This window comes from Drosophila bipectinata, chromosome 3L, assembly GCF_030179905.1.
Source record: "Drosophila bipectinata strain 14024-0381.07 chromosome 3L, DbipHiC1v2, whole genome shotgun sequence".
Taxonomy (NCBI): Eukaryota; Metazoa; Arthropoda; class Insecta; order Diptera; family Drosophilidae; genus Drosophila; species Drosophila bipectinata.
In genome coordinates, this window is record NC_091738.1 from 17,052,351 (window position 1) to 17,074,871 (window position 22,521).

The 22,521-nt window shown below is 44.4% G+C and overlaps 8 protein-coding genes and 2 long non-coding RNA genes across 13 annotated transcripts in view; 5 read left to right on the forward strand and 5 right to left on the reverse strand.

Moving 5' to 3' along the window:
• Mi-2 (chromodomain-helicase-DNA-binding protein Mi-2 homolog) overlaps positions 1 to 750 on the reverse strand; it is a 28,340-nt gene extending 27,590 nt beyond the window's left edge. For both annotated transcript variants that reach the window (XM_017233998.3, XM_017233997.3), the window contains exon 1: positions 571 to 750. In XM_017233998.3, the coding sequence (XP_017089487.2) occupies positions 571 to 607 (37 nt within the window). In that variant the 5' untranslated portion in view covers positions 608 to 750. The remainder of the gene's footprint in view (positions 1 to 570) is intronic.
• Prp3 (pre-mRNA processing factor 3) lies at positions 142 to 3,235 on the forward strand. Of its 2 annotated transcripts, XM_017234002.3 has the most exons (4): positions 144 to 366; positions 963 to 1,153; positions 1,223 to 2,222; positions 2,284 to 3,235. In XM_017234002.3, the coding sequence occupies exons 3-4, from the start codon at positions 1,388 to 1,390 to the stop codon at positions 3,036 to 3,038; spliced, it is 1,590 nt and encodes a 529-aa protein (XP_017089491.1). In that variant the 5' UTR covers positions 144 to 366; positions 963 to 1,153; positions 1,223 to 1,387; the 3' UTR covers positions 3,039 to 3,235. The 2 variants fall into 2 exon arrangements, with proteins under 2 accessions (XP_017089490.2, XP_017089491.1); XM_017234001.3 differs by having other exon boundaries at positions 142 to 366; positions 963 to 2,222.
• On the reverse strand, positions 3,233 to 4,397 carry Mtr3 (exosome complex exonuclease Mtr3). Its single transcript, XM_017234003.3, has 2 exons — positions 4,158 to 4,397; positions 3,233 to 4,100 (listed from the first exon to the last, which is right to left on the reverse strand). The coding sequence occupies exons 1-2, from the start codon at positions 4,306 to 4,308 to the stop codon at positions 3,274 to 3,276; spliced, it is 978 nt and encodes a 325-aa protein (XP_017089492.2). The 5' UTR covers positions 4,309 to 4,397; the 3' UTR covers positions 3,233 to 3,273.
• A 195-nt stretch (positions 4,398 to 4,592) lies between these two features.
• On the forward strand, positions 4,593 to 7,884 carry Rpn1 (regulatory particle non-ATPase 1). The gene is made up of 2 exons (XM_017234014.3): positions 4,593 to 6,847; positions 6,907 to 7,884. The coding sequence occupies exons 1-2, from the start codon at positions 4,913 to 4,915 to the stop codon at positions 7,741 to 7,743; spliced, it is 2,772 nt and encodes a 923-aa protein (XP_017089503.2). The 5' UTR covers positions 4,593 to 4,912; the 3' UTR covers positions 7,744 to 7,884.
• Positions 7,885 to 8,136: 252 nt separating this feature from the next.
• Positions 8,137 to 9,367, forward strand: LOC138926333 (uncharacterized). The gene is made up of 3 exons (XR_011442804.1): positions 8,137 to 8,194; positions 8,255 to 8,994; positions 9,068 to 9,367. It is a non-coding gene; the product is annotated as an uncharacterized lncRNA (long non-coding RNA).
• Su(z)12 (Polycomb protein Su(z)12) lies at positions 8,692 to 12,766 on the reverse strand. 2 transcript variants are annotated; one of them, XM_070280039.1, is made up of 7 exons: positions 12,214 to 12,766; positions 12,092 to 12,138; positions 11,543 to 12,029; positions 10,632 to 11,475; positions 9,723 to 10,576; positions 9,045 to 9,236; positions 8,836 to 8,969 (listed from the first exon to the last, which is right to left on the reverse strand). In XM_070280039.1, exons 1-6 carry the CDS (start codon positions 12,407 to 12,409, stop codon positions 9,052 to 9,054), a joined length of 2,613 nt encoding a protein of 870 aa, XP_070136140.1. In that variant the 5' UTR covers positions 12,410 to 12,766; the 3' UTR covers positions 8,836 to 8,969; positions 9,045 to 9,051. The 2 variants fall into 2 exon arrangements, with proteins under 2 accessions (XP_017089504.2, XP_070136140.1); XM_017234015.3 differs by lacking the exon at positions 9,045 to 9,236 and having other exon boundaries at positions 8,692 to 8,969; positions 12,214 to 12,761.
• A 126-nt stretch (positions 12,767 to 12,892) lies between these two features.
• Pfdn6 (prefoldin 6) lies at positions 12,893 to 13,770 on the forward strand. Its single transcript, XM_017234017.3, has 3 exons — positions 12,893 to 13,117; positions 13,180 to 13,405; positions 13,565 to 13,770. The coding sequence occupies exons 1-3, from the start codon at positions 13,045 to 13,047 to the stop codon at positions 13,641 to 13,643; spliced, it is 378 nt and encodes a 125-aa protein (XP_017089506.1). The 5' UTR covers positions 12,893 to 13,044; the 3' UTR covers positions 13,644 to 13,770.
• A 2,199-nt stretch (positions 13,771 to 15,969) lies between these two features.
• Grasp65 (Golgi reassembly-stacking protein 2) lies at positions 15,970 to 17,837 on the forward strand. The gene is made up of 2 exons (XM_017234162.3): positions 15,970 to 16,132; positions 16,258 to 17,837. The coding sequence occupies exons 1-2, from the start codon at positions 16,087 to 16,089 to the stop codon at positions 17,667 to 17,669; spliced, it is 1,458 nt and encodes a 485-aa protein (XP_017089651.2). The 5' UTR covers positions 15,970 to 16,086; the 3' UTR covers positions 17,670 to 17,837.
• LOC108120466 (uncharacterized) lies at positions 17,572 to 18,962 on the reverse strand. The gene is made up of 3 exons (XM_017234163.3): positions 18,715 to 18,962; positions 18,544 to 18,659; positions 17,572 to 18,398 (listed from the first exon to the last, which is right to left on the reverse strand). Exons 1-3 carry the CDS (start codon positions 18,930 to 18,932, stop codon positions 18,037 to 18,039), a joined length of 696 nt encoding a protein of 231 aa, XP_017089652.2. The 5' UTR covers positions 18,933 to 18,962; the 3' UTR covers positions 17,572 to 18,036.
• A 1,807-nt stretch (positions 18,963 to 20,769) lies between these two features.
• LOC138926379 (uncharacterized) lies at positions 20,770 to 22,215 on the reverse strand. The gene is made up of 2 exons (XR_011442870.1): positions 22,008 to 22,215; positions 20,770 to 21,951 (listed from the first exon to the last, which is right to left on the reverse strand). It is a non-coding gene; the product is annotated as an uncharacterized lncRNA (long non-coding RNA).
• Between the last annotated feature and the right edge of the window lie 306 nt (positions 22,216 to 22,521).

Sequence of the window (22,521 nt, forward strand, 5' to 3'; positions counted from 1 at the left end):
CCATTTTTACTGCTGCCGCGAGTGGCCACACTGCGCTATTGCATAGAACACTATTTATTAATTGTATTGCTAGACATCGTTGTAACAATCAGGCTTAAATTAAAATTCTTAATTAACTTACAAAATACTTAAAAATAGTTTACAACAAATCATTGTGACCGGCCAACACTTTCAACGCAGCAACCAAAACAACCGTAAAAAACAGATGTTTTGACGTGCGAGCAGGACGGATATATAACCTGCATTTGCGAATCAGGAGAACACAAAAATGCAATAATAAACTTGTGTGGAATGAAAGAGGAGCAAAAGCCCAGAAAAACGCGCCACCAAGAAAAAATTTCACAATATTAGAAATATTAGCCCAAAGTATGGACGTCACTCTTTAATAAACCTTCCAATTGGATTTTTTAGTAACAATAAACAATGAATCAGGGGTCTAGAGGGGGGACAAGCAGCACACGCTGCGCGGCATCGACGCTCTCGCCTCTCTCGAACATGACCACGGTTCTTCGCATTCTGGTAGCCGAATTTTTCAGGCCGACAATTTGCCGACTAAAACAATGCACTTACCTTGAAAATTATCGTCGTTCTCTTCCTCTGATGCCATGCTTGCAGTTTAACGCAACTTTTCCGCTGTTTGTGCACACGAAAATCGTCTAATTTTCACAACAAATAATTAAGCACACACAGACACGACGAGAAAAAAATAGACGAGTTGTAAGCGGCTTCAACAAATACGTTCGCCATATTGAGAAACGAGAAAATGAGAAACGAGCAGGGTTGCTCTCCGATAGTTGCTAGTCAGCTGGTAACACTGCACTTCAATTTCAGGGGCGCTTTGCTAAAAGGGGTCCTTTTAATTAATTTTTACTAATTTTCAAAGTATAATGCCACACCCTGGATTACGTAGTTAATCATACAAATGCTGATTTAACTTTTAATTTAATATTTTTTCATTACAGGAAAGTTAGTGGAATTAGACCATAGTCTGATCCCCACCTGCTGACGCCTCTGATGTTATGCCAGACAACCCTGCATAGAAGAAATTTTCACTGAAAACGTTGTGGGGAGGAATTGTTTTCTTTGCAAAACCCTCTGGGACGATTCGGGACAATTTACAAAAAAATCGCTTGAGGAATGTGCAAAGTTTTCGGTAAATAACTCTTACTTTTTAGTCAGACCCATTTAATTGCGAATTATGTCGTCCATTATAACGCGCAAGGATGGCGACGCCAACGACCAAAAATTGGCAAGAAAGCGCGCCGGCGATGGAGGCGTCGTCGAAGCGACCAAGAAATCCCGCTTCGACGTCAAGGAGAAGAATGGCGGCGATGAAACCCCAACTGCAACTGCAGCCACGTCCTCGCTTAGTTCAAAGGAGATCAAGATGATGATGGTGAACGCCCAGCGTGAGATCGAGGAGCGCAAGCGAGCACTCAGTAATCTTCGGGACAAGGACCCCCTCCTAGCGTCGGTGCCTCAGATCGGCATGCCCGTGGCTCTTGCCACGCAGGCTTTGGCCAAAAGGCCGACCCCGGAGGACTCGGAAAAGGCCAGGAAGATAGCTGAGCTGCAGGCGCAGATTCGCGCCAAACTGACTGGCAACCTAGCTAGTCTGATCCAGCCCTCAGTAGCGGCGGCGGCAGCAGCTGCGGCTCAAGCACAGGAACGACCCAAGCCTCTGATCCTAGACGAAGAAGGACGGACGGTGGACAAGAGCGGTCGTGCCATTAATATACCAACTGTAACGCCAACCCTAAAGGCTAACATCCGGGCCAAGAAACGAGAGGTGTTTCAGAGGACGACGGGAGTCGGCGAGCGAGGTGGCGAGGCAACCAGCTCGGCGCAGGATGAAGCAATCAAGTACTTCGACGATAGGATAGCACAGAAGCCAACGGTGCGCACCAAGAGAACGTTGCGCTTCCATGAGCCTGGCAAGTTTCAGCAGCTGGCGGAGCGGATGCGCATGAAGAGCCAGCTGGAAAGGCTTCAGAACGAGATTTCGCAAATAGCCAGAAAAACTGGAATCTCATCGGCCACCAAATTGGCGCTCATTGCTCCCAAGCAGGATATGCCGGATGATGTTCCCGCCATGGAGTGGTGGGACTCGGTTATATTAACCCAAGACCTCGAGACTCTGGATGAGGCGAGCGGTAAGATAAGCATACGACAGACGGCCATAAGCAATCTTATTGAGCACCCCACTCAGATGAAGCCGCCAAGTGAGTATAACAACTGAATTCTTAAAAGTTTCCAATGTAATAAACATCTTCCCTTTTGTAGATGAACCCTTGAAGCCTGTCTATTTGCCGGTATTCCTCACCAAAAAGGAGCGGAAGAAGCTGCGTCGCCAGAACCGTCGTGAGGCCTGGAAGGAGGAACAGGAAAAGATTCGATTGGGTCTGGTGGCACCGCCTGAGCCCAAGCTTCGCATATCGAATCTTATGCGTGTGCTTGGCTCAGAGGCCGTCCAAGATCCAACGAAGATGGAACAGCACGTGAGGGAGCAGATGGCCAAGCGACAGAAAGCCCACGAGGACGCCAACAATGCTCGAAAGCTGACCAGCGAGCAAAAGAGTGAAAAGAAGCAACGGAAACTGCGCGAAGATACCAGCTGCGGTGTACATGTGAGCGTGTATCGGATTCGCGACTTACAGGACAACCAAAGTAAGAAGTTCAAGGTGGAGACGAATGCCAAGCAGCTGCAGATGACCGGCAGCGTGGCCCTGTTCCGTGACTGCTGCGTTGTGGTTGTGGAGGGTGGTCCTAAGCAACAGAAAAAGTACCGTCGGCTCATGCTGCACCGTATCAAGTGGGAAGAGGATATCGCCAAGGGTAACGATGGCCAGGACGTGCCCAACTCGTGTGTGCTCGTCTGGGAGGGCACCAGTCAGCGACGACACTTTGGCGAGATCAAGTTCAAGATCTTTCCCATGGAAAAGATGGCCCGTGAATTCTTCCAGAAGCATCAAGTGGAACACTACTGGGACCTCGCATATTCCGGAGCCGTACTGGAAGCCTCTACCGACCAGCAGTAGGGTCCAAGCTGTTGTGACCGAAAGCATTTTAGGAAATTAAGACTAAAAATTAGAGATCAAAAACTTAACTTTGGATAGCGAAACAAGTCTGAAATCTACTGTCGTTTGGAGCGCTACGCATTTGTTATCTGTGTCGGAATCATTTAAAGACTTTCGAAGTGCAAAATTATAAATAAAAGTTATTTCAGGATTCCTAATTAGCACGATTACGGCTTCAAACCCGTAATTCATTTATTTACATTCTTTTCACATAGGGATCTTCTTTGATGTTTGACTGGATGAACTCATCCAGTCCCTTTTGCTGCAGTCGTTCAATAATCTCCTTTAGCTTCTTATCCTCTAGGGCGCTCTCTGTCTTTTCGCGCAGGTCCAACTCGTGCTGCTCCTTGACTCGGGTGGTCAGCACTTGCCGAATTAGCTGCCTTAGGGATCTATTAATAGCTAGTGTGTAGTCCATTAGTTTCACATAGGTTTCCGGGTTGAGGTAGCCACACTGTTGACATTGAGCTATCTGATCAAACGTGTCCATACTGGCGGTGATGATCAAACCATGTTCCTGGGCGGCCGACTCACTTTCAGGTTTAACTTGAGCTCCGCGATGCTTCCACAGAAGTTCCTCCACCTTGGCGCTGGGGTTCAGGAAAACGTGATTTCGATAAACACACGCCGTCGAGGCTGTAATCAAGTCATAGGTGGAAATTCCGCATTCAACCAAGGCCACGCCGCAGCAGTTGATGGCAGTGCTCAGCAGACAACCGTCGTCGTCTAAGATCAGCACCCGGATGTCGAGCTGAAAGTTAAGGAACTCGGTTCGACACACCACCGGCTCGAGTGCCTTTGTCAGCATGCTACCCAAGAGCCGTTCCCGCTCTGGAACGGATTCCAGCTCGCCGGTGGCGAAGGCTGCGAAGTTCACATAGCAGTTGATGACACCCATGTTCATGCGTCGGGCACTGGCGCGCATTAGCTCATGCGGTGGCGCGACAATAGCCAGGATCTTTGTGTTACCATATTCCATATAGGCAGATCCTCTGACAGTCGTAAGTACTCCGGCGCGAATGACTAAAAAGAAAAGTATGTGTGAGTTTTTGTATCTTTTGAATAATTAGAAGAACCAACAGGTTTTTCGGGGTGCAAACGTTTTGGGGTCCTCCGAAGGCTTATCGAGGGTCTCGAAGAACTCCTCGCAGTCTTTCGGGGTGGTGTATAGGTTGTTAGCAATTGTGGCGCCATCGAGCAGGCTATTTTTGGTCTGTGTCACCCGTAACATATTTCCTTAATCGTAAACAAATCAAATCTACATGTGGGCCGAAAACATGAGCCGCTAAATAGACCGTGTGTGACCATTCTTCTTCATTTTAAAAATACTAAAATTTTTAAATGCATGAGAAAAACTTAATCAAAATTTAAGTTAATTATATTAAAAGTTGGGATTAGAAAAAAATTAGAAGAATTATCTAAAATTAATTACAGTAATTACTTGACAGTTATATGTTTTTTAGCAATTTAGATGTTCAGAAAGTGTATCCCTTGAAGTATACCAATTATTTGTTTTTAAATTCAAAAGCTATAGTCTCTGATTTAGAAGTCTTTTGTAGGGAAAAACAAAAAGTAATTGTCGAAAAAATTAAAAGGGCAAGAACAATTAGGAGTTATCGCTCATATTAACTATTTTTGGTATTTTATAAGAAACTGCTGACACATCTAGCCAAACTTGAAATCCGCCAACCGGTCACACCACCAAAAATCGCTGTGTAATTCTGCTTCGAAACAACGAAAAAAGAGGAACAAAAACTAACCATTTACAACGGAAAGCGGAACCATACATAAATTTTTCATCCAAATAGAACTGTAGGCGACAGAAAAACGTAAAGATGACTGGCGAGACCAAGCAGGAGAAGAAGCAACCGGTGCCGGCTCCTAGCGATGCTAAGGATTTGAAGGCGAAGCAGGCAGCATCCGACGGGGCGAAGGGGGGCAAGAAAGACGAGAAGGAAAAGGAGCAGCCCGAGCTTTCCGATGAGGACCAGCAGCTGCAGGAGGAGCTGGAGCTTCTGGTGCAGCGGCTGCAGGAGTCGGACAAGAAGCTCTACCAGCCAGCCCTGGAAATGATGGCGAAGCTGATTCGAGCCTCCACCACGTCGATGACCTCGGTGCCGAAGCCGCTGAAGTTTATGCGCCCGCACTACGAGACCATGAAGAAAGTGTACAAGCAGATGCCCGACGAGCAGACCCGTCAGTTGTGTGCGGACATTATCTCGGTGCTGTCCATGACTATGGGCAGCGGCAAGGACTGCTTGGCCTACCGTTTCCTGTGTGACCGAAAGCAGCGCATCGGCGACTGGGGACACGAATATGTGCGTCACTTGTCCGGAGAGATCTCCGCTCACTACCACGACACCACCGGCGACTTCCGCACCCAGCTAATCGAGCTGGTCAAGCAGATCATCCCCTACAACATGGAGCACAACGCGGAGGCGGATGCCTGCGATTTGCTGATCGAAATCGACCATTTGCACTTGTTGAGCGACTACGTGGACGAGTCGGCCTACCCAAGGGTATGCTTGTATCTGCAGTCGTGCTACCCCTACGTTCCTGAACCGGATAACACGATTATTCTGGAGACGGCGCTGCAACTGTCGCGTAAGTTCACCCAGCACACACAGGCTATGCGACTGGCCCTTATGCTGAACGACATGGACAAGATTGGCGAGATATTCAAGGAGCCCAAGGAGCCGGCCATGCAGAAGCAGCTGGCGTTCATGCTGGCCCGCCAGCAGATCTGCCTGGAACTGGACGAGTCAGTTCCCGACTATGATGACCTGATGGAGATCATGTCCAATGCCAACTTGAACAAGCACTTCCTCAACCTGGCCCGTGAGCTGGACATCATGGAGCCGAAGACCCCAGAGGACATCTACAAGTCGCACCTGGACAACTCGCGGTCGCGCTTTGCTTCCATCCAGGTCGATTCGGCGAAGCAGAACTTGGCGGCCAGCTTCGTCAACGGCTTTGTGAACGCTGGCTTCGGCGTGGACAAGCTGCTGTCTGAGGATGGAAACAAGTGGCTCTACAAGAACAAGGAGCACGGCATGCTCTCAGCCACCGCTTCTCTGGGCCTCATCCTGTTATGGGATGTCGATGGCGGTCTGACTATGATCGACAAATACCTGTACTCCACAGATGACAACATCAAGTCCGGTGCCCTGCTGGCCTGTGGCATTGTTAACTGCGGCATTCGGAATGAGGTTGATCCGGCGCACGCCCTGCTCTCCGATTACATTGACAACCAGAACACCTGCATGCGCGTGGGTGCCATTCTCGGCCTGGGAATAGCCTACGCCGGCTCGAACCGGTCCATTGTCATCGACACTCTGAAGACGGTCTTCTCCTTCGGCAGCAACAATAAGAGCTCGGCCAGCGTGGAGATCTTGGGCATCACTGCCCTCTCCCTGGGTCTGATCAGTGTGGGCTCCTGCAACGCTGAGATCACCGAACTCTTGCTGCAGACCATCATGGGTCTGACCAAGTCGGATTTGAAGGATACCTACACGAGGTTCCTGTTCCTGGGTCTGGGTCTGCTCTACCTGGGCCGCCAGAAGTCCACCGAGGCTGTGATGATGACCCTGGAGGTTCTGGAGGAGCCACACCGCAGCATGGCCACTACCATGGTTGACATTTGCGCCTATGCTGGCACCGGAAACGTCCTTAAGATCCAGCAGCTGCTCCACATCTGCTCCGATCACTACGAGACCACCAATGCCGACGATGAGAAGGATAAGAGCAAAAAGGACAAGAGCAAGGAGAAGGTAACATAATACTATAAATATTTTTCTTAATTTTTAATTAAAATGTATTGTTTTTAAAGGATAAGGAGAAGGAGAAAGAAAAGGAAAAGGAGCGTGAGAAGGACCTTTCGGCCACGCAATCCATTGCCGTGCTGGGTATCGCCTTGATCGCCATGGGCGAGGATATTGGCGCGGAGATGGCATACCGTTCCTTTGGCAACTTGCTGCGCTACTGCGAACCCGCCATTCGACGGGCTGTGCCATTGGCCTTGGGTCTGATCTCCGCCTCCAACCCCAAACTGAACATCCTGGATACGTTGAGCAAGTTCTCCCACGACAGCGATGCCGAGGTAGCCCACAATGCCATCTTCGCCATGGGTCTGGTGGGCGCCGGCACTAACAACGCCCGCCTTGCCTCGATGCTGCGCCAGCTGGCCCAGTACCACTCAAAGGACCCCAGCAATCTGTTCATGGTGCGCATTGCCCAGAGCTTGACGCACTTGGGCAAGGGAACGCTCTCGCTGAGTCCCTACCACAGCGACCGCCAGCTCATGAATCCCATGGCCGTTGCCGGTCTGATGGCCACCCTCGTCTCCCTGCTGGATGTCAAGAACCTGATCCTGAACCGGTCGCACTATCTGCTGTACACCCTTGTGCCGGCCATGCAGGCTCGCATGCTGATCACCTTCGACGAGGAGCTCAACCAGCTGCAGGTGCCCGTTCGTGTGGGTATCGCCATCGATGTTGTGGGCCAAGCTGGCAAACCGAAGACCATCACCGGCTTCCAGACACACACCACGCCCGTCCTGCTGGCCATTGGCGAGCGCGCCGAGCTGGCCACTGACGAGTATTTGGCGCTCACTCCGGTCATGGAGGGATTCGTCATATTGAAAAAGAATCCCAACTTTGTTAAATAGAGAAGTGCATTCAACCATCTAATATTTAAGAAAGAAATTAAAGTTCAGAAACTAACACCCAGAGAATGTCTGTACCCTTTGGAGGCGATTGATTCAAATGTCATTAAATAAAAAATATATCTACTTTATAAATAAAAAAAACATTTAAATAAGATGTTTCATTTTTTAATATTTAGGTTCTATAACTTCTAGAGAAGCTGTTCCAAAGGGGGAATTATTTGGAGTAAAATACAAAAAATATTTGAATGCACTGTAAAAATATATATGCATACTTTATTCAGCACTTTTTTCTTTTAAAATTTAAATATATATATATTTTGTTTGCATTTAAAGTGAGTTTTTATTGGTGTGTAAGTATGTTGTAAGTGTAGCTGTGTGTTTGTTGGTTTTGTGTTCAGTTTTGGAATTATGTTTAGCTTGTCAAGTTTTAAAAATAGATTTGCTTATTGCTGTAAATATATTTGTATCCACTCTGTACTAATTACAATCATTTAATTTGTTTTATTCTTAGTCACAAAAGCCTTTCAACATGATCCGAAATAAATAAACCGAAAGCCAGGCAATTCAAATGGGCTTTGAACTGGTCCTGCCGGTAGCGGAGCCGCCCTAAGACCTGTATTTGATAAGTAACTGGCATAAAAATTACAATAATTCCGATCATTTCGATTTGGATGTACAACTGAAACTATGGGCCGATGGCTTGGAGTGGTCCCCCAGATCCAAGCCCCGGTTCTGAGGTCAATTTCGAACCCGACACCGGGCTTTACAATGGTCCAACATCATAGATCGATTAAAATATAACACAACATAATAGAATTGAGTCCGTAAACATAAAGAGCGTAAACATTGCCTGGCCTGGCGACAAAAATATGAAACAATTAAGCCCTGCGATGGTCAGTTGGCGGTGACGGACGAGGAGCAGCAGCAGCAGCAGGGACGTCGCTTGCGTCAGCGCCTCTCGTACTTGGCCGGCACCGAGAGCCTGGTGCGGACGCCTCCCGTTGCTCCCGCCGATCCGTTGGCTTTGCTCCGTTCCGAGGTGGAGCGACGGCGCGCGATCAGACGCTTCCTGCTGCTGCTGGTGTTGCTGTTGGCTGGCAGTGTATGGTTATTGCTTTTGTTGGTGCGGCTCCCTCCGCCTCCGTTGGCTGTCGCAGTTCCGGATCCTGTTCCTGCCCTGGGGCTTCCGTCACTGTATCGCTGTCGCTTGGTCAACGCCGCATTATCTAGATGCATGGTGGTGGATGATAGGTGGGAGATTAGAAAAAGTAATGATAGAAGGGGGGGAGGAAAGAATTTACTATTTTATTAATTGCCTACGCAGTTGTCGTCAACTGGGAGTGCAATTCCATTTACTCCCACGGGACTATCATCATCATCATCACCGATACCGATACCGCTACCGATACCAACATCGACAGCATTGTCGCTGAAGGCCACCAACTCGGGCACATCCGCCGTCGACGGCTCCACATCAGCCACATCATCCACATCTGCCATAGCACTCGCGTTCACATTTAGAAAGAATTCAGTGAAAATCCAAAAGAAACAAAATGAAAATGTAAAGAGAAAGAGAAGCATCCGGTATTGGATGCCACCGTATAAATTTTGATTGAAATTTTGAGGTTTGATTTGATTTGTTTTTTGTTTTTTTGTGGCATTTGTGGTGAACTTATGACGATGGAGAGATGTTAATGTGGTTCATATGTACACATGAATAGCAGTCAACCATCTTCATGGCGAAAGTTACAAGGAACTGGGAATGACCCTCATATTTGAATTTTTTTTAGTGCTTTGAAGAATGAGCGGGGAATATATGAATATCTTAGAATATAATAGCGATGATGGAACTTTCTTAGAAGCCCCCTCAGACTACTCTCAGATTACAGCAGTAAGCCCCCCAAGCCGTGACAGGTGACTACGATGAGTATGAGACTGAATTGCTCGACCATGATCTGGGTTTCTAGAACAGGACGTACCTTTGGCGTTCAGTTTTCGTTTTGATGCTTGGCCCTGGCCAGATTCCGAAGCTGCTCCTGCTGATAGTCTTGTTCCGCTGCTGCTGCGCTTCAGACCCGGATCGGAACGGCGCTCCCGGGTGCTGGCCATGCTGGAGGGCGGCTGATCGGCACTCTTCTTGGCCACATTCTTGCTGTTGTTTGAGCCAGCGCCGCTTCCATTGCCAGAACTGTTTTCCTGGGTAGATCCGGAGGAGGAGGCGGCACTGGAACGTTTCAAGTGAGCGGGCATCCGCTTGGGTGGTTGCATGGAGCTGGAACTAGCCGCTGCACCGTTTGTGGAGGAGGTTGAAGAGTTTGTGGCAGTATTAGCCGGAAGTGCCGGCTTCTGGGGGGACTTGAGAGTCTTGGGATCCTCCTGCTTCTTGTGCATTCCCACCTCCATCCAATATTTAAGCTGGGCCTCGCGCTGTCGCTGCATCATCTCTTGGCCAGCCCCGTATGTGCTCAGCATTCCCTGCAGCTTCTGCACCGTCTTGTACACGGTTTCGGCCGCAATGAGGCCGTAGTCGAAAAGGGAGCACATATGCAGAATGAAGTTGCGGTAGAGATTCTTGCGTACAATCTCATGACCCTTGGCCTCAAGGAACATCTCGCAGGCCAGCGGCAGTTGGCAGTCACCAACGAAGCCGTGTCGCATCACGTGGAGGTTCCACAGCTTCATAAGCTCTTTCTCGCCCTCGTTGACGTCGGAGAACTCGTCGATCATCTGTATGGTCTTCTGGCGCAACCACAACGGGTCGCTCTCGCCCTCCGAGTCGATGTCCAGCTCCTTGGGATGCACAGGCAAGCAGGTCTCGGTATGATGGTAAAGCCTGCAAAGACGGTTAAATACATAAACTTTTAAATAAAATCCAAAACCCCGCTCACCTGTTGTGCCCCGTTATGTAAGACCTCTGGTTACTGATATCGTCCTCGTCCAGCTCCAAGAACTCGTCCAGGCAAGTCTTCTGACGGCGCGGCCGACAGACCATCAGGCTGGTAACTGAAGTGCGACGAACCGGGCCACAGGTCCGGGCAAAGGACGAGCCCGATGGTCCGGCCAGATCGTACGGTGATCCGGCATAGGAGCCATCGTAGGCATCGTTTATGGTCACGTCAATGCGTGCCCCACTGCCCGCCGGCTGATATGTGAAGTTGAAACGGGCATGGCAGAGTTTCAGGTGCTTCAACAACGCGTACAGCCGCAGGCAGTCCAATCCGCACCAGGGACAAATCAACTCCTGCGTGTACTCGGTCTGCTGGCGGGTATTGTTGCTGTACATAAAGTTGTACACGATTTGGATGTGCTCCGGCAGTGATTTACAAACTACTCCACCGTTCTTTAAGCCGCTGCAGTTGTTGTTATTGCTGTAATTGTTGTTGTTGTGATTCATTTCACAGCCAGCAACCGCATCCAGATGTTGGACATAGCGCTGCAGCTCCGTCGCCGATATGGTCTCGGGAAGCGGTTCATTGGAGAGTGTCAGATGGAACTTGAGCATGGGACTCTGCTGGTAGACGTCGTAGGTCACCGAGAGCGGAATGTAGCTGTCGGGCATTGTTTCCCAGGTGCATTTCTTTGGCGAGAAGGACTTGATGCTCGATGAATTGAGCGGCTGGAGCATGGCCTCATATTCGCCCTCGGTAATGAAACCCGTTGACTTCTCGTACAGTATCAGCTCCGAGCCGAAAATCTTCTCGTTCCGTCGAGGTCTTTTAATAAGTGGAGTTTCTGGAAATGGAGAGGATTTAGTATGAAGTCATATACCTTTTAATGAAAAGCTCTATCTGATCATTACCTGCATTCTCGTCGTTGCATGAACCCAACGCCAACACCTTAATGCGGAAGAGCAGCTTGTAGAGCGTGTGCTGTTCGCCCATCGGCCGCATCGACTGCAGCGGTATGCTGATGGCCGAGTGCTCCCCAATTCGCTCCTTTGGATTGTAAACAATGCGGGAACTCTTGCTAAGCAGCTCCTGAAAGTCCAACGTACTGTCCTTGCGCTTGCTTCGAGTGATCTTGTAGAGCGTTGTCTCCACACAAATCGATTCCCCTGCTTCACAAAGCAATTGTTCCTCCAGCAGATCCTCTCCAGTGGCATCTGGCGCTGTTTTAAGCTTCTCGTGCAGCGAATCGTAGATAACGTGCAGGTAGTTTTGGCTTACGGCTTCCGACTTTTGCACAATGCTGTCCAGTATGGAGTTGACCTTGAAGCTGACCCGTTTTTTGTTGTTGCGCGACATTCGTTCTTTCATATAGCTTAGGGTGCGGTTCAAAAATATGGGCTACGGGCAAAGAGACAGAAAGAGATTAAGTATTGGCCCATCTGGGTCATGGACGTACTCACATTTGTCTCGTGCCGATTGCGTAGGTAACGATAGATCTGCGTGGGCTCTGCAGAGGATTCACATTATAGAAAGATGCAAAGGTTTGTTGGGCTTATTGTGCCGGACTACCAGCTGTACTTACTCTCGAACGCCTGCAAAAAGAGTTCCTGCTCCTGCTGGTGTCCATTCAGTTTCGCATGTGTATCGTTTCCCGTTGCCGTACTGCCACTACCACTTGGGTTTGCGGCATCCGCCACTCTGTTGGAGGACATTCCATTGATGCCATTAGCCGGAGCATCTACGCTACTGTCTTTCTCGCGTTTTTTCGCTGGAGCCATTGTGTGATTTAGTGCGGAGGCGGGGCGGGGTTGAGGAGATTAGTCTACGTATCGCAAACACAAGCTGCCTGGCCAAAACACGCACTGTTTCCACGCACTAAACAATGCGCTTGTCTTTTAGAACATTTTCACCATTTAGTTTCGGTTTTTGTTTTTATATTTGCACCGCTTTGTGTGTTTTTGCAGTCTTCCTTTTCGGCGCGAAATCTTTTGCTTTTGTCTCAGCGTTATTATAGGAGTATGTGGAACGCTACGACTGCATGATACCTTTTCAATATTGTTTGTTAGATAAAATAATTCATTATTCTACAATTTGAATGCATCGTGATGATTTATCTTTGAGTGCATTTTCACAATTCTTTTAGTTTTTATATTAACAACAGTTAAGTGCATCATGCAGCTATAAATATGGAGGTGTATAAGCAAACATTAATCATTGAGACATTCGGCGTTTACCGACACTGGAAAATTAACCCACTGTGGCAACTCTGTGTGTTTTCAGCTTAGGGTCACACCGCTAAACCTCACATTTTCAGCTCGAAATATTGTTTCATTTATTAAAAAATTGCAAAGTTGCAGTTTTTAAAGAATAAAATTGTATATTTATAAATTCCAGCTAGAGCCAAACAATCAAAATGGATAAAAACAGCGCTGCCTTGTACAAAAAGATGCAGACCGAGGTTGAGTCATACCAGAACCTGCAAAAGTGTAAGAAAAAACCATCTGTTCCTTTGATTCCTTTAATCTTTAATAAAAATGTGTACGAGCAGCTTGTGTGAAGATGGTCAAGCAGCGGGCCCTCCTGGAAAGCCAACTGAACGAAAACAAATGTGTGCTGGACGAGCTGAACCTTTTGGGGCCGGACAATAAGGTCTACAAGCTATTCGGACCGGTGCTGGTCAAGCAGGAGCTGGAGGACTCACGCCAGAACGTGGGAAAGCGCATTGAATATATCTCAAAGGAGCTCAAGAGTTCCACCGACACACTAGAAAACATGTAAGTACTCCAGCAGCTCTGGGATTGTGGTTCTACATTGGACAGCCGGAGGATTGCAAACTTTCAAACCCCGTTTTGAATAGAAATGCAAAATCCGGTGTTCCCATACTGGTATCCTCATGGTATAATGATATTTAATGGTTCTTTTGTCTACCACAGGGAAAAGGACATGCTGAAACATCGCGAAGCTGTGACGAAGTACCAGCAGCAGTGGCAGGTCGCGGCGGCGATGAAGTGAAGCTTCTAAGATATAACTTATTTATAACTTGAAAACATAAAAAACTTGGCACAACGGCTTCAAAACAAAGGAAATAAATTAAAAAGAATAAATATAAAAGTAAAGCTCTTCAGGCGGAGCCTGATAACCATTAAGCTTTTACTCAAACAATTAAATGGGGGATTTTGATTTTATGGGAGCCATATAGTGGCTGAAGGGGGTCTTCCAGATAATTTGTCGTTAGGCCTAAAAAATATGTACTTAGATTTTGATGCAGATTTGTGGAGAATCGATCTACGAATCGTTTAAGGTACTCCTCTAAAGAATCGGATGAATATTGCCAAAGATATAGACTTCACAGTGAGCCACATTGTGGCTCCAAGCTGTTTTGTGGATTTTTGAAGGGGACCCTCAAGAAAATTTGAGCAAAAATCTAAAAAATTGAATGCTCTTAGATTTTAATGCAGATCTGTGGAGAATCGATCTACGAATCGTTTAAGATACTCCTCTCAAGAATCGGATGAATATTGCCAAAGATATAGACTTCACAGTGAGCCACATTGTGGCTCCAAGCTGTTTTGTGGATTTTTGAAGGGGACCCTCAAGAAAATTTGAGCAAAAATCTAAAAAATTGAATGCTCTTAGATTTTAATGCAGATCTGTGGAGAATCGATCTACGAATCGTTTAAGATACTCCTCTTAAGAATCGGATGAATATTGCCAAAGATACAGACTCCACAGTGAGCCCTACTGTGGCTCCAAGCTGTTTTGTGGATTTTCGAAGGGAACCCTCCAGAAAATTTGAACAAAAATCTAAAAAATTGAATACTCTTCGATTTTGATGCAGATTTATGGAGAATCGATCTTCGAATCGTTTAAGGTACTCCGCTCAAGAATCGGATGACTATTGCCAAAGATACAGACTCCACAGTGAGCCCTACTGTGGCTCCAAGCTGTTTTGTGGATTTTCGAAGGGGACCCTCCAGAAAATTTGAGAAAAAATCTAAAAAATTGAATGTTCTTAGATTTTGATTGAGATTTATGGAGAATCGATCTACGAATCGTTTAAGGTACTCCTCTTAAGAATCGGATGAATATTGCCAAAGATACAGACTTCACAGTGAGCCACATTGTGGCTCCAAGCTGTTTTGTGGATTTTTGAAGGGGACCCTCCAGAAAAGTTAAGCAAAAATCTAAAAAATTGAATGCTCCTAGATTTTGATGCAGATTTATGGAGAATCGATCTTCGAATCGTTTAAGGTACTCCGCTCAAGAATCGGATGAATATTGCCAAAGATATAGACTTCACAGTGAGCCACATTGTGGCTCCAAGCTGTTTTGTGGATTTTTGAAGGGGAACCTCCAGAAAAGTTAAGCAAAAATCTAAAAAATTGAATGCTCAATTTTGATGCAGATTTATGGAGAATCGATCTACGAATCGTTTAAGGTACTCCTCTTAAGAATCGGATGAATATTGCCAAAGATATAGACTTCGCAGTGAGCCATGCTGTGGCCCCAAGCTGTTTTGTGGATTTTTGAAGGGGACCCTCGAGAAAATTTGATCAAAAATCTAAAAAATTGAATGCTCTTAGATTTTGATGCAGATTTATGGAGAATCGATCTACGAATCGTTTAAGGTACTCCGCTCAAGAATCGGATGAATATTGCCAAAGATATAGACTTCACAGTGAGCCACATTGTGGCTCCAAGCTGTTTTGTGGATTTTTGAAGGGGACCCTTCCAGAAAATTTGAGCAAAAATCTAAAAAATTGAATGCTCCTAGATTTTGATGCAGATTTATGGAGAATCGATCTTCGAATCGTTTAAGGTACTCCGCTCAAGAATCGGATGAATATTGCCAAAGATATAGACTTCGCAGTGAGCCATGCTGTGGCCCCAAGCTGTTTTGTGGATTTTTGAAGGGGACCCTCGAGAAAATTTGATCAAAAATCTAAAAAATTAAATGTTCTTAGATTTTTATGCAGATTTATGGAGAATCGATCTACGAATCTTTTAAGATATTCCTCTTAAGAATCGGATGAATATTGCCAAATATATATACTTCGCAGTGAGCCATAATAGTGTGGCTCGAATCATGATTTGTTGATTGGGACCTTCCGAAAATTTGACAAAAAATAAAATATATGTTCTTATATATTAATTCATATTTATGAAAATGGAACAATGATTTTTTTAAGAATATACTAAAGAATATATAAAAAAAAAACTCTCCTTGTAGATTTTGATGCAGATTATATTTTGAAATGTCGTGACACAAACATCGATAAAGGCCACAAATTATCGATGTTTCTAAAAATTTCTAAAACATCGATGCATCGAAGTTCCCATCGATGATTCTCCACCTCTACTTGCCACGAAGAACACAATTTTTTTGCTGTCACAATTAAGGACGGAACTTCTACGCTGCACAAGTTGGTACATTAGGGGTTGACGCTAGCTAAAGATGGGCTCGAGTCACAGCATTCATGTCCCCGGAGGCGGCACCGAAGGTAAACCAATCGACCCACTCTCTTCAGAGAGACACGTAAACTTTGCCGTGTCCAATCAGAACACACGCACATACACCCACGTAATATTGGAACTAGCAGTGTAAACATACATAATTCTTTTACAGGCTACCACGTCCTCAAGGTGCAGGACAACTCGCCGGGACAGAAGGCCGGTCTGGAAGCCTTCTTCGACTTTATTGTGGCCATTGCCGGTACTCGACTGGACCAAGACAACGATATGTTGAAGGAGCTGCTGCGCCAGAACGTTGACAAACCGGTGCGCCTCACTGTGTACTCCAGCAAAACGCAGACTGTTCGCGAACTGACTCTTACGCCCAGCAACAGTTGGGGCGGACAGGGACTTCTGGGCGTCAGCATCCGCTTCTGCTCATTCGAGGGCGCCAACGAAAGTGTTTGGCATATCCTGGAAGTGCATCCTAATTCTCCGGCCGAGTTGGCTGGCCTCAGGGCCTACAGCGACTATGTGATCGGTGCCGATGCGATCCGCCACGAGAACGACGACCTCTTTACTTTGATCGAGACCCACGAGCAGCAGCCGCTGAAGATGTACGTCTACAATCTGGATGATGACGCGTGCCGCGAGGTAACCATCAAGCCCAACACTGCCTGGGGAGGAGAGGGCGCTCTTGGATGTGGCATTGGCTTTGGTTATCTGCATCGCATTCCTGTGCAAGCAGCGCCCCTTTCCGGAGCTGCTGGGTCTGTTCCTGTTGCGTCGGAGGCTGCTGTTCCGCTATTAAGCGGAGGTGGAGCTGTTCCAGCTGGTGCTACTGCCCCTGTGGCTGCTGCTGGATCTGCTGTCGTCTCACCAACGTTGCCTTATATACCACCACTTGCAAACACTTTTGGATCTACCAATGCAGAGATAAGACCACCTACCATAGATCCACCAGCGCAGAGCCTGTTTAAGACCTACTTCAACCCGGATGATGCTACAGATGCTCTCACTGCAGCGCTCGAGACTCAGGCGAATATTACCGACCCAGCTGCGGTACCAGCGGCAGCGGTGGCACCGCCGCCACTTGTTGACGTGGCTGTGGCTCCAGTTCAAGTTCCACCTCCCACACCACTTATACCGCAGTCGATACAACCTATACAGCCGTCTACACAGCCTTTGCCGCCACCAGCCAACATTTTTATTCCCGGAGTCTATGATCCGAGCACACAACAGAACGCGACACTCGAAGGAATTCCCGCCGCTCAGCTGCCATTTCCACAAGCAACTGCAGCACCTGCAGCAGTGCCCATGTTCTCTGCTCCGCAACAGGCATACATGTCGGCTCCGGCAACTCTCTCATACCCAGCTGGCGCCCAGACGGTGCCCTCGTATCCACAGGTTCAGCCCTCCATGGGAGGACTCTTTCCCACGCAGCCAACGCCACTGCCACCACAAATGGCGCATGTTTTTTCGCCTCCAATACCAGCACCGGCAGGAGTCCCTTCAGCCCCAACAGCACCGGCGGGCATCGCAGGAGGTGATCCAACAGTGGCGGCCACTAATCTGCCCAGCAACTAAGCCTTTAGCTGAGCTGATTGGTCAAACTGTCGTTAAGCTTGTTCCTGTCATTTGATTTGATAAACATCAACAGTGATGAGGAAATGTTGGCAAACTGCGTGCAAATTATGTAAATTGCATATTAATAATAATCTAAATTAACTTTATAATAAAACAAATTAAACTTCATATATTTAGGGTCTTTACATAATATCTTTACAAATATATGATTTTTTTTATGAAAACGAATATTGTCTCAGAATGGTTAAAACAATAAGGTGCTTGTGATGAGAATTCCGAATCACATTTTAAAGTGGAAATATAACTAATCTAATATTAAGTACATATATAGTTTATTCCATCAGCTAATTAATGGGTCTGAATTTAACTACGTAGAGCGTTTTTTGTTTTGTGTTTTATAAGTAATTAAAAATGACGCATGAAAGTTGGAAATTTCCTTAACCATCGACCGCATTATATTTAAGGTCTGCTTCTGGACAGCTATTTTTTCTTGCTCAATTCTTAAAATCGACCGCTTGCGTTTAAAATACTTTTCGTTGGAGACCGGTTGTAATTCTTCAATCTCAGACTCAATTTCGGGTTCAATTTCTGCGTCTGTGTCAGCTTCAGCTTTTATTTCAGCTGCCTCCTCCGCTTCCAGCTCAGGATAAAAGAATTCAATTGAACTTTCCGAATCATCCGAACCCTCGTCTTCATAACGGTCCACTTCTTTCTTCATTTCAGCGGAATCTAAAAGAATTTGGGAGAATATTTATAGTGACTTTATAGATTATACATTAGTTTAGCTGTGCTGCCAATTTCAAGGTATTTTCTTATCTATCCTTAACGAGTGTAAGCTATGTTCCCTTGAATCCTGACATTAGGTTTTACATACCCTTGTTCCTGCGGTCTATTCTGACATGCTCGTCTTTGAAAATGTGATGCAAGCTGTCAAAGTACCTCCAGTCGGATCTCACCTCCTTCATCGAAACCATCCTTCCCAGTTCGCGACTTAAATTAGAAAAGAATTACAATAAATCTTGGGAATGGAATCTTAAATATTTACCGGTATCTCTTCTTCATGCAGTCAAGCTTGGCCTTTATTTCGGTTGGTGTCGGACCATAGTCTTTCAGCTCACTTGCCATTTCCTGGTGGATGATTGTGTTTTTTCCATAGCCTTTGATTGTATTGCTTTTGCCCACCCACATTTTTACAAGGCGATCGGTGGCAGTGTCGCTCCAGAGGAACTTTTTCTTCTTCATGGGTCTACCTCTTCGCGACATTTTTATCAAAACAACACTAACATATGACAGTGTGACCAAGTAGAGTAGGGAAATTAATACCAAATTACTTTGAAAAATGGTATTTTCTTTTTTAAATGCACTTCTTTGTGCATCCTTTTATTTTCACTTATATCCTGATGACGACATATAACGTATTGAAGTGAAATGGCATAACTAATATGTTTAAGAAGTTAGAAGGTATCAATTTTCTACGGGTCATACCATTTTTGGATGATTGATCCGATCTACACAATTTATCAAATATCGGACGACTATATCCTATAGTTAATAAAATTATCGTAACTGTAATAACTTTCGTGATTGTGTAGATATAAGCTAAGGACTTCTTATCGAAAGTTTTAAAATAACAGAAACAGGTTGAAACTAAAACTCCCATATAAATCACCCAACTCTATAAAACATTTAAGATAGCTTACAATATACACAGCTTTATTAAACTAAATAAAATTATCAATTCATTTTATTTGTTTTTAAAAGTTTTTTATTAAAAAAAATGTTTTAAAAAATATACAGAAATTAATAAAAAGACATAAAGAAAAAAATTTAATAAAATAAAATTCTCTTTATGTAATAAGAATAATATCTCATTAAAATACACGCTTAATAGTACAAATATAAACTTGGTTCTAAGACATAAAGATAATAAGAACAAAATAAAATAATAAAAAAATTATAAATAATAAAAACATTGTAAACATTGCTATACAATCACAAAGATAATAACGATAATATATAAGAACAGAGACTTACAAAAAAATAAATTCAAATAAGTCTAAATCGCTAACTTTGGTTTAAGATATTACGTAATTTGTCCCAATTCGTTTGTGATTGAAGATGATATTTCCAATCAATTTTACTAGTATTGCACCTTTTATCTAGAGTTTCAGCCCAAAAAACATTTTTTTCAATTACTTTAAGAGTAAGGTAACGACTAAGACTATCGTTTTCATAGACAAAAATGACTTTTCTTATATATTCTAAAAAGAGATCTTGAGCCAGACTGTTAAGACTTTTCTGTGCTAAAGAGTTTGCTACGGTTTTATTTCCTTTTCTGGAAACTAGAGCTTGAAGTTGATCTATTTTCGTGATTTCCCGGCATCCCCACACATTTGGCATATACATTTTCAAAAATTTTCTCCAATCATCGAGTGCTTCAAAGTTTTGAAAAGATGTTTTGGCCTTTTGGATCATTTCGAGGACATGACTCGTAGGCGACAGTTTTGAAGTGAAAAAGAAACCTAAGAAAGTCACTTTAGATACAGTTTTTATCTTTTTCCCATATATTGAACAACTCTCAGACGCTGAAATCATACCGCCTCTCGAAAAAACCATTACCTCAGAATTAATGTGGTCGATCGTTAAATCCCACTTGTGGCAGTAAGCCTGTAACTGATTTATCATATTTTGCAATTTGGAGATGCTTTCCGAAAGAATTACAATGTGGTTGGTACACATTAGAAGCCCTACTCTACGACTTTCAATGACGAGGCCCCCCTTTATGGATTCTGCCAAATCGTTCAAATAAAGGCTATACATCAACCTTATCAGTTTCTTGAAATTTAAATGCGAATCTAAAACCTCTAAATTTGAATCACAAAATGCGAATCTCAAAAAACATATCACCTTTGAGGATACGCCAAGCTTTTGCAATTTTCCGAAGAGAAATGCAAAGGTCCTCGACGAAAAAGTATGTTGAAAGTTTAGAAAGTAAGCGTACACTTTCCCCCGCTTTTCACCCAACTCAATATGAACTGCGGCATGCAAATTGTATATCAAGTCAAGTTTAGATAAGCCATTAGCAGAGCTATGTTGAAAATCGTTAAGTATTTTGTTTTTATTGCACCAATCATTCAGCCTTTTTTCAATTATTTTGAGTAGAATTTCGGCATCATTCTCGTTTGCCATTCCTAACATATTCTCTGCAACGATCCTAAATAACTCATTACACCGAACTTTCTTTTCAGCTATAAAATCTTTATCATCCCACCTGCAGGTGTAGCTGTCATGTAGATTTTTGCAGGCGTACCGCACTTCATCGTCGGTGACATCTGCATCCATCGAAGATTCAGTCTGAACTAGGCTGGAATCAAAGGAACATGCATTTACTGGCAAGTCTTCAACCGTTTGGGAATACTGCTCAGCATGAAGATGCAATTGCACGCATATTGGTACATGGTCCGAACCATGTCGGGTTTGCCCGGTTTCTGGGCTGTCAACTTTGAAGTCTTTAACCATCGCCAATATATTTCGGCTAACTGCAGCTATGTCGTTTGTTGATTTCCCCAAATTTGGATCAATGAAAGTCAAGCGACCATCACAATCTCCGTGGGTCAGCCCGTTCAATATTTGAAAGTTGTTTTTGTTGCAAAAATCACAAAAGGATATCCCTTTTTTGTTGTGCTTCTTATCCTCCGATTTTCTCCCATTTTTGTTTTTTATACAAGGAGACCAGGCCACATCCTGTGTAACCTCTCCCAGTCGGATGTTAACATCTCCCAAGATTAAGAAATTATCTACCACGTCAAGTTTATCAATTTCTTCATGTAATTTTTCAAACTCTTCCTCCCAAGAAGCTGGGCGAAGATATAGGGAAAGTATGTTAACTTCTCTCGAACTTAGACGCAATTTTAGGATTTCCCAGACGGCCAACTTTTCCATTGAGTATTTGACTCCAATGTCCTTAAGAGATTTTCGAATGCCTATAATACTTCCACCGCTCCCACGGCCTTTTCGAAGTACCTTTATGGCATCCTTACAATATAAATCAAAGTCGGAATGTTGTTCTTTGAATCGTTCGTATGTATCCAAATGCTTTCCGGAATCTGCATGAGTTTCTAATAAAATGAAGACATCAAAACTCTGAAGATATTGGTTAAAATCATCATTTAGGTGCTTTCCTTCCAGTCCCTTAATGTTGTATGAAACGATCTTCAAAGTATCATTTGACATAATTCTTTTCTTCTTTTTTTTTTAGTGCGGTACTTTTTTATTTGACAAACTAAAATTAAAAAAATATTGCATCCTGTGAGTCATCTACTGATAAGCCCCACTTACATGCAATTGTGAAATAGGTTCTTTTTTCTTTAATTAACTAAGTATTGTTTAATTTTTTGTTCGTTTTAATTATCTGTATCACTTTTCTAGTTTTTGTTATATTTTTGGCGCTTATTTGTTAACGGGGGTTTCTTCTTAACTTTTCTTATTAGAAATAAACTTTTATAAACTTAGAGATGAACTAAAATCGTCGATCGATTCGTTATGGATATCGATATACCACAATCGATAAGCCACAGTATATCAATAGAAATAAATGAGAAATGCTTTTAAAAGATTAAATTATTTATTTGCTGTAAATAAATTTCCAAAGTAGAAATTGAATTAGTAAAAGTTCATAACTTTAATCCTAAAGCAGCTTTTGGCTAAAAAAAGGCAGGAAAAATATTCAAAGAAAAATGCGTTAAATAAGTTTTTGTTTAGTTTGTTTTTTGGTCTGTTAAAACAAAACTTAAAACTTTTTATAGAAAATATTGACCAGTATAAATGCCTGAAAGCTATGTGGAGTAAAAAG

Excerpts from the sequence above, each read along its gene's own strand:
- Prp3 (XM_017234001.3), top strand. The coding sequence starts at position 1,199 with ATGTCGTCCATTATAACGCGCAAGGATGGCGACGCCAACGACCAAAAA. Across the intron at positions 2,223-2,283 it reads CACTCAGATGAAGCCGCCAA|ATGAACCCTTGAAGCCTGTC; the intron begins GTGAGTATAACA and ends TCCCTTTTGTAG.
- Mtr3 (XM_017234003.3), bottom strand. The coding sequence starts at position 4,308 with ATGTTACGGGTGACACAGACCAAAAATAGCCTGCTCGATGGCGCCACA. Across the intron at positions 4,101-4,157 it reads GTTTGCACCCCGAAAAACCT|TCATTCGCGCCGGAGTACTT; the intron begins GTTGGTTCTTCT and ends TTTTCTTTTTAG.
- Rpn1 (XM_017234014.3), top strand. The coding sequence starts at position 4,913 with ATGACTGGCGAGACCAAGCAGGAGAAGAAGCAACCGGTGCCGGCTCCT. Across the intron at positions 6,848-6,906 it reads AGGACAAGAGCAAGGAGAAG|GATAAGGAGAAGGAGAAAGA; the intron begins GTAACATAATAC and ends TTGTTTTTAAAG.
- Pfdn6 (XM_017234017.3), top strand. The coding sequence starts at position 13,045 with ATGGATAAAAACAGCGCTGCCTTGTACAAAAAGATGCAGACCGAGGTT. Across the intron at positions 13,118-13,179 it reads ATACCAGAACCTGCAAAAGT|CTTGTGTGAAGATGGTCAAG; the intron begins GTAAGAAAAAAC and ends GTGTACGAGCAG. Across the intron at positions 13,406-13,564 it reads ACCGACACACTAGAAAACAT|GGAAAAGGACATGCTGAAAC; the intron begins GTAAGTACTCCA and ends TGTCTACCACAG.
- Grasp65 (XM_017234162.3), top strand. The coding sequence starts at position 16,087 with ATGGGCTCGAGTCACAGCATTCATGTCCCCGGAGGCGGCACCGAAG. Across the intron at positions 16,133-16,257 it reads CCCCGGAGGCGGCACCGAAG|GCTACCACGTCCTCAAGGTG; the intron begins GTAAACCAATCG and ends ATTCTTTTACAG.
- LOC108120466 (XM_017234163.3), bottom strand. The coding sequence starts at position 18,932 with ATGTCGCGAAGAGGTAGACCCATGAAGAAGAAAAAGTTCCTCTGGAGC. Across the intron at positions 18,660-18,714 it reads TGCATGAAGAAGAGATACCG|TCGCGAACTGGGAAGGATGG; the intron begins GTAAATATTTAA and ends TTCTAATTTAAG. Across the intron at positions 18,399-18,543 it reads AATAGACCGCAGGAACAAGG|ATTCCGCTGAAATGAAGAAA; the intron begins GTATGTAAAACC and ends AAATTCTTTTAG.